The sequence below is a fragment of the Narcine bancroftii genome, unplaced genomic scaffold, assembly GCF_036971445.1.
Source record: "Narcine bancroftii isolate sNarBan1 unplaced genomic scaffold, sNarBan1.hap1 Scaffold_119, whole genome shotgun sequence".
Taxonomy (NCBI): Eukaryota; Metazoa; Chordata; class Chondrichthyes; order Torpediniformes; family Narcinidae; genus Narcine; species Narcine bancroftii.
Genome location: NW_027211854.1, coordinates 186011 through 194491, shown reverse-complemented (window position 1 = coordinate 194491; position 8481 = coordinate 186011). Strand labels below are relative to the sequence as shown.

Here is an 8481-nt window from a genome sequence, read left to right as displayed (position 1 = left end):
AAGGGTGTGAAGGGTGTGTGTGCGGAGAAATATGTGTGGCAGTGCATGCGAGGGAGGGAGTGTGTAGGGGGCATGATTGGGAATGGGTTTGTGTGTGGGTTGTGTGTGCAGGGGTGTGAGTGTAGGGGTTGCAAGTGTGGAGGGTGCGAGTGTGTGGATGTGAGTGCAGGGGTCTGTGCAGGGGTGAATATGGAGGGGCGTCCATGTGCTGGGTGTGTATGTGGGGTATGTGTTTGGGGGATGGGTGGAGGTCTATGAATGGGTGTGTGTGCGGTTTGTGTTGGGTTTGTGTGGGACGGGTATGTTATTGTATTTGTGGGGAAGTCTGTTGGGTTATGATTGTGTGGGATGTGTATGTGGGGGTGAGTGAGGGATGTGCATTGGGGCCATGTTTTTGGGGCAGATGTATGGGGTTGTGTGCATGGTGGGATGTGTGTGTGTGGTAAATATTTTGGAGTGGCTGTGTGTGCATGTATTTGTGGGAGTGTATGAATGTTAGGGTATGTTCTAAGGTATGTGTGGTGGTGCATATGGGGGGATGGGAAGTATGTATGTGGATATGGGGTGTGGGTGGGTGTGTGTGGGGGGGACTGTGTGTGTGAGAGGATGTGTGTACTGGTATGTGTGTGGGAGGTTTATCTGTGTAGGGGTTGTATTGTGTGAGTGTGCATGTATGTGTGTGTGTAGCTGGGTGTTGATTTTGTGTTGGTTGTGTGTGGGAGTTGGTCAAGTGTGAAGGTGTGTATGTTTGGGGGTGTGTGTGAGAGGTATATGGGGTGTGGGTGGGTGTGTGTGGGGGGGACTGAGTGTGAGAGGATGTGTGTACGGGTATGTGTGTGGGAGGTTTATCTGTCTAGGGGTTGTATCGGGTGAGTGTGAGTGTGCGTTTATGTGTGGGATGTGTGGCTGGGAGTTGATTTTGTGAGTTGTGTGTGGGAGGTGCTCATGTGTGAAGGTGTGTGTGAGGGGTGTATGTGGGCGGTGTTTCTGGGTTGTGCATTGGGGTATATGTGTAGGTGTGGTGTGTGGGAGAGGGACTGTGGGTGCATTGGGTGTTTGTGGAGTGAGGGTGTGGAAGGTGTGTATGAGTGTCGGAGGGTGTTTGTGTATATCTGTCAGAGGTTGTGTGTGGGGGAGTATGTGTATGGGGGATATGTGTGTGTGTTTGTGTGTGCACAGAGTGTATGTGTGGGAGTTTATGAGCGTGAGGGTGTGTTCCTGGGATGTGTATGTGTGTGTAGGGTGTGCATGTGGGAGGTGTGTGATTGTGGGGGGTGTTAGTCGGGCCTTGTATGTGTGGAGTGTGTGTCTGGGGATGTGTGTTGGGGGTTGTGTGTAGGGTGTGTGTGTGGGAGGTGTGTGATTGTTGGGGTATGTGTCTGGGCTATGTGTCTCGAGTGTGTTGCAGTTTTTTCGGGGGGGGGGATTTAAGTGTTTTTTGTTGTTGTTTGAGGGTTTTTGTTTAAGTTAATTGTGAAAGATTGGGTGCCATTCTGAAAGTTGTAATAAGTAATTTAAGTTTTACAATTGTTAATGTTAAGGGTTTAAATCACCCAATAAAAAGGCAATGTGTGATAGATTATATTAAGAAGCTAAAAGTAGGGATCGTGGCAAGATAGCGTAGAGTCTAGACATGTAATCTCGACCTCTCTGGCCAGATTTTTAAATACCTGTTTTTAAACCTTTGTTTTCAAGTTTAAACTTTTTAAATTTTAGTTTAAAGTATCAAGGAATTATTATGGCCACTAATGGTAAAAAGATTAAACCTCAAGTTCATAAGAATATACATTTTCGAAGTGCTGAGGATCTGGGGCCTAGACGACCTGAAACAGCCCCTGGCTCAATTTCTTCATTGCCTAGACCCCAAAGATTTCCTGTGCGGGCTGAAAAAAAATCTATTGCTACCAAATGAAGGATGGCTGGAATTACCCATTCCCCGGAAGAAGGTGCGTGTTCCCAAGAAGTGGAAAGCCTTTTGATTTCAATGGAGGGAGCACACAGGAAAATGTCTCCATTGTTGGAAATGCATCAGGTCGACATCGATTCAATCCAGTTAAAGAAGTTTTGTGGCATAAAGGTTATAAGTCTACTTTTCGTTACCCTGCAGTGTTGAAGGTGTTTTACGGAGTCTGTCAATTTTGGTTTTTTGAAACTGATTGTGAAGCAATGATTTTTGCTGGCTCATGGCCAGATATAAGAGGACAAAGACATAGTCCAGCATTATCTCCTAAAGAAAAATTTGGTAGCTCTGGAAAAGGAAGAAATGGCAAAAATGGGAAAAAAACAGGAATGGAAAGAGTCCAACTTCTGAAATGGGATTTTCGAGATTGGAGTCTTTTGGGTAAAAAGAATTTTCTTATTCTATTTTTTCTTTTGTTCTTATAATATTTTGATGTTACTGACTATTTGGCTGGGCAAGGAGAGATTTGGACTTTCTTTACTAGTCATCAGCCACTGGTGGGTGACCCACACCCAATTTTTGTTTAGAGGATTACTACCTTTTGGTAGTTTTTTTGGGGGGGGGGGATTTTCTTTTTTTTTCCTTTTTCTTTATTTTTTTATTTTTTTTTATTTTTAATTTTTTTAGTTTTTAATTTGTGATTTTTTTATTGGAGGGCCTATATACATTAATTTGAGTTTTTATATAAAGATATTATTGGTATTTAGTAATAATAGTAGATATGTCAAAGTTGAGGTTTGCTACTTTTAATGTTCGAGGATTAAATAGTTAGATTAATATACGTGGGTCTTGGCGTATATTAAGAAAATGAAAATTGATATTGCTTTTTTACAAGAAACACATTTGAATGTGAATGAAAGCGTGAAATTAAAAAGGAACTGGGTTGGGCATGTATATTCTTCATTTAATTCTAAGGCTAAAGATGTAGCTATTTTGATACGTAAAAATGTATCTTTTGAATTACAATCAATGGAGAAAAAGGCAGAAAAAATAAAAATTTAAAGAAGCTAAAAGTAGATATTGTATTTTTGCAAAGGACTCATTTGACAGAAAAAGAACATGTGAAGTTGAAGAGAGATTGGTCAGGACATGTAATTTTGTCTACATTAAACTCTAAAACTAGAGGCGTGGTGATATTAGTTAATAAAAAAAAACTTTTTGCTGTGGATTTTTTTTTTGCTAATGTTGGAAGAGTACTGATTGTTAACTGGAAGATTTTTTTCTGAAAGTTGGACTTTAATGTATGTTTATGCACCAAATGAAGATGATCAGACATTTATTTCAGGGACATTTTTAAATTCGAATCAGGCATATGGGAATGTGTTAGTCGGAGTAGATTTTAACTGTTGTTTGGATCCCTTGTTGGACAAATCTCCAAAAATTGTTGAAAGAACTAAAATGGCAAAAAGACTGTTTAAGATGATGGAGGATTTAAATTTAGTGGAAATTTGGAGGAATTTAAACCCAACTGAGAAAGATTATTCACTTTATTCAGCTCGGCATAATTCTTTCTCTAGAATAAATGTATTTTTGATTTCTGTGCATTTACAAGGTAGATTTAATTTTGCAGAAGATAAAAGTAGGTTATTCTCATATCCTTCATTAAATGTTTAGGGACTGAATTAACTGAGACAGCTTATCGTTGGAGGTTTAATGAAAAGTTATTGAAGAGACCAGATTTTATTTAGTAGATGAGAGATCAAATTATTTTTTATTTACAAATGAAAGAAAATTCAGTTCAAAGTAAATTTATTTTGTGGGATGCTTTAAAAGCATATTTGAGGGGACAAATTATTAGCTATACAACTAAGAGAGAAAAAAACTATTTATTCGTAAGTTTAAATTTGGAAAAGGAAATCGAAGGCTTGGAGAAAAAATTTAAAAAAAAATATACAGAGGATGAAAAGATAAATTTATCTAAAGTGAAATTACATTATAATTTACAAACGTATAAATATGAGAAAATGATTTTGCAGTCTAAACAATGTTATTATCAATTGGGAGTAAGAGTGCATATGGTTTGGCATGGCAACATAAAACTGAGCAAGTATCAAGGACAATTAATGCTATTAGGAAGAATGGAGAAATTACATAAATGAATACTGATGAATTTTTAAAATTTTATGAAAATTTATATATGTCAGAGGGTTATAAAAAAATGGATCAAATTGATTTATTTTTATCTAGTTTAAATTTGCCAGTGTTGAATGAATTTGAGGTAAAGAATTTAGATATTTTATTTACTGAATTAGAATTGAGAGAAACTTTGCAATCGATGCCTGATCGGAAATCTCCTGGAGAGGATGGATTTAAGGTGGAGTTTTATAAAAAATTTAATGATTTATTATTTCCATTATATAAAGATGTTTTGAAACAAGCAACTAAAATGGATGTATTTCCAGAATCTTTCTCAAAAGCATTGATTACAGTTATACCTAAAAAAAGAAAGGAACTCTTTAAAAGTGTCACCTTACAGACCGATATCATTATTAAATGTTGATTATAGATTGGTGTCAAAAGTTTCAGATAATAGGTTAGTGAATTATTTGCCAAATTTTTTTACGTAACAATCAGGTAGGGTTTGTCAAAGACAATATAGTTAAATTGTCATCAGATAATATAGTTAAATTGATTTCATTAATTAATGCTAAAAACAACAAGATAATCAACCAACGGATATATCTTTGGATGCTGAGAAGGCATTTGATCGAGTTGAGTGGAAGTTTTTGTTTAAAGTATTGGAAAAATTTAATTTTGTTCCATTTTTTAGGGGTTGGGTTAGGGCTTTATATGCAGAACTTATGACAAGGGTAATAACGAATGGTGAGATTTTAAAATCTTTTAATTTATCTTGTTTTACAAGACAGGGTTTTCCTCTTTCACCTGCTTTACTTGCTTTGGTGACAGAACCTTTAGCTCAGGCTGTTTGACATGATTTTGGTGTTAGAGGACTTAAAGTGAGAGAAAATGAAAATAAAATTAGCTTATTTACACATGATGTTTTTGTATATTTAACTAATCCAAAAACTTCACTAAAATTATCACAGGACTTGTTGAATAAGTATGGTAAATTATTGGGATATGAGATTAATTGGGAAAAGAGTGAGGTTTTACCAATAGCAGAAGAAGATTTTATGGATTGTAGACAAATTACTAAATTTAGATGGTCAAATAAAATTAAATATTTAGGAGTAGTTGTAAATAAAAATGATCATGAATTATTTATTTTGCATTATGTACCTTTATGAAATAAGGTTAAAATTGATTTAGATAAGTGGAAAGATTTATCACTGACCTTAATACGAAGAGTGAATTGCATAAAGATGAACATTTATGCTCGAGTACAATACTTTTTTCAATCTATTCCTTGCATAGTTGGGTTATTCTTATGGAAAGGTAAATTATCGAGGGTTTCTTTCCAAAAATGGACTTGGCATTATAAATTGGGTGGTTTGCAATTACATTGTTTTTATAATTATTATGAGGTGGCACCGATGAAGTTTATTAATTGGTTATTTGATAATGAACAATCTTCTAGGTGGGCAAAGATAAAGATGGCTCAGATTTTGGAAAATAATATTAATCATTTTATTTATAAATGGAATCCTTTATTGTTATAAGAATTTAAATTATCCGTTTTTCGACATACAATGAATATTTGGTAAAATCGCAATTTAATTCTAGATTCTATCGGAATAGTTTCGATAAGATCACCATTATATCAGAATAAATTAATTCCCTTTTCATGATAGAATCCTTACTTAAAAGATTGGGAAATTAAAGGATTAGTGAATGAAATAGATTGTTTTGAAGCAGGGAGGTTTTGTGCATTTAAAAGGTTGGAGGAAAGATATGGTATTGCATCAAATTCTTTGTTTATTACCAACTTTGAGATTATTTAAAGAAGAATTGTGGGAAGGAAATAAATTTACCAGGTCATAAGAAATTTGAATTATTAATTGCAGATAAAGGTGAAAAAGGCTTTATTTCTGATATGTATTGGTTGTTGCAGGAGAAAATGGAAAAAGACAAATAGGAAAGAATTAAATATTATTTTGACATGGGAGGAATGGTCAAAACTGTGTGTTGACGGTGTTACCAAGTTAATTAATGTGAGGTATACTATGGTCAATTAGAATTTTTTGCATCAATTATATTCAACCCCTTAGAAATTGAAGAGATATGGGTTCAGTTTAACAGATTTCTGTTTTAGATGTAGAGAGCAGAAAGTTACTTTTGTACATTCAGTTTGGTCGTGAAAGAAAATTAAGCATTTTTGGGAGGAAATTATAAAATTTTTGAGGGATTTGTTTCAAAGGGATATTTAATGGATCCAAAAATATGTTTGTTGGGTTATGTTAATGTTCCATTTGTTGATTCAAAATGCCTAAACCATATTTGGCTTTGTTAAGATTTGGGTTAGCAGTAGCGAGAAAATGTATAGCTGTCACATGGAAGAATATAAACTTGCAAAGATGGCATAACGGATTTCACTCTTGTCTATATTTAGAAAAATTAACATATAATGTAAGTAATTACTCTTTTTTATTTATATGTGGTGTTTATATTTGAAACACATGGCTATAGAAATTAAATCAATGTTGTAATGTTGGCAGACCAATCAGGGAATATTTGATACATTTCTCTAAAGTTTTGGGGGAGGAGAGGTTGTTTTTTTTTTCTTTATTTTGGTTATTTTTTTCTTTTTTTGGTTTTTATTGTATTAGTAAGGGGGAGGGGATGTAGTTTACAGTTATTTTATGTGTATTTGATTTTCTTTATGTAATTTGAGAATATTAAATAAAATCTTTCAAAGAATCGAGTGTGTATGTGTGTGTGTGTGTGTGGGGCGTGTGCGTCAGGGTTTGTGTGTGTGGGGGTGTGGTAGGAACTGCCGCTGATCCCCGAGTCCTCCCCACTGCCGCCGCTGATCCCCGACCCCTCCCCACTGCTGCCTGACACATCGATTCCTCCAGACGCTCGAGATTCCAGCCGGCTTCTCTGAGCCGACAGGGTGTCACGGTTGATGTAGTGGTTAGGGCAATGCCTTTACATGGCCAGTGGTCAGGACTGGACCTCAGTTTGAATTCTGCGCTGTCTGTCAGAAAGTTCTCCTCCTCGTTGCTATCAAGTGGCTTCTGTGTTCAATCTTGCCTTTGAAAGTTCTTCTGCATTCAGGACAGGTTGTTCCAGATGGCAGATCAGGCTTGGGTTGGTACGGCCTCTCCTCTCATCTTCTTCTATTTCTGCACATCTGCTGGCTTTGAAGGTTGCTGTTCCCTCTCAGATGATGGTTTGCCAGACCTTTCTGTCCATGGTTCATCCACCCTTTGACAGGTCTTGTTTTTCATCCTGCAGGGTGTCTAGCCACCCTCCTCACCAGGCAAGCCTAGTTGGGGAGCCGGTTTAGTCGCCGACGACTCGACCATGTGACAGGTAGTACTGGGTTACATGGTACCAGTAGCACTCAGGCGAGTGACCTGACACGGATCCTTGTTTACTCTTCACTTCATGCAAAAAGGCTCCCAAGTACTCATGTTGACCATGACTGTGGCCAATATGCCTTTGTTGAAGAGCCTCAGGATCCGTACTTCCATTTCAGTTCATCTAATACTAGAAGGGGTGTCCTATAGTTGTTTCCTTGATGCAGAGTTAAAGGCTTTGGTGTGGGTGATGAATGACGTGTACAAAGGTCAGATCTGTTCACTACATTTTTTTGGAGTTGTCGAATTTTTAGGTGTTGGCAGAAATCTTGCTTGAACTTTGTTGAGATCCTCCAGGACTGGATGTAGAAATACCTGAACATGTTGATTGTGTTTCCAAGTGTGGCTGCCTTATGGTCCTGCTACCAGCTCGACTTCCAGCACAAGTTGTTGTCCTCCCTTCTGCGCTTCACGAATCTACAAGCAACGGAAACAAAAGTCATTCAAGGGAAGAGATGAACAGAGTTGAGGAAGATCACGCGAAGACGACCAATGGTCTTCAGCTCAAAATCATCTTCACTTTTTCGTAAAGATTCAGAGACAATAGAAACCCTTTAATCACCTATCCCTCTATCCCTCCCCCTTCGTCGACAACTCTTCCTCCCTCTCCCTCCCTCTCCTTCCCCTCTACCTCTCACTCTCTACGAATATCCCTCCCCATCCTCAAAAACTCTCCTTTCCTCTCCCTCTCCTTTTCCCCTCACCCTCTCCCTCTATCACTCCCCTTTCCTCGACAACTCTCTCTCCCTCTACTTTCCTCTCCCTCTCCCCCTCACCCTCTCCCAAAATCCCTCTCCTCGAAAATTTTCCCTCCCTTTCCTCCTCTTTCCCCTCTCCCTCTCCTTCCCCTCTCCCTCTCCTTCTCCTGCCCCCACTCTCTCCCTATATCCCTCCCCCTTCCTCGATAACTCTCCCTCCCTCCCTCTCCTTCCCTTCCCCTCACAATCTCTCTATAACCCTCTGCCTTCCTTGACAACTATCCCTCATTCTCTTTCCCTTCTCCTTCTCCTCACCCTCTCCCTCCCTCTCCTTTCCTCT

At 37.9% G+C, this 8481-nt stretch overlaps 1 protein-coding gene across 3 annotated transcripts in view; it reads right to left on the bottom strand.

Moving 5' to 3' along the window:
• Positions 1–485: 485 nt before the first annotated feature.
• LOC138750340 (microtubule-actin cross-linking factor 1-like) overlaps positions 486–8481 on the bottom strand; it is a 35831-nt gene continuing 27835 nt past the window's right edge. For all 3 annotated transcript variants that reach the window (XM_069912416.1, XM_069912417.1, XM_069912418.1), the window contains one exon: positions 486–7860. In XM_069912416.1, the coding sequence (XP_069768517.1) occupies positions 7853–7860 (8 nt within the window). In that variant the 3' untranslated portion in view covers positions 486–7852. The remainder of the gene's footprint in view (positions 7861–8481) is intronic.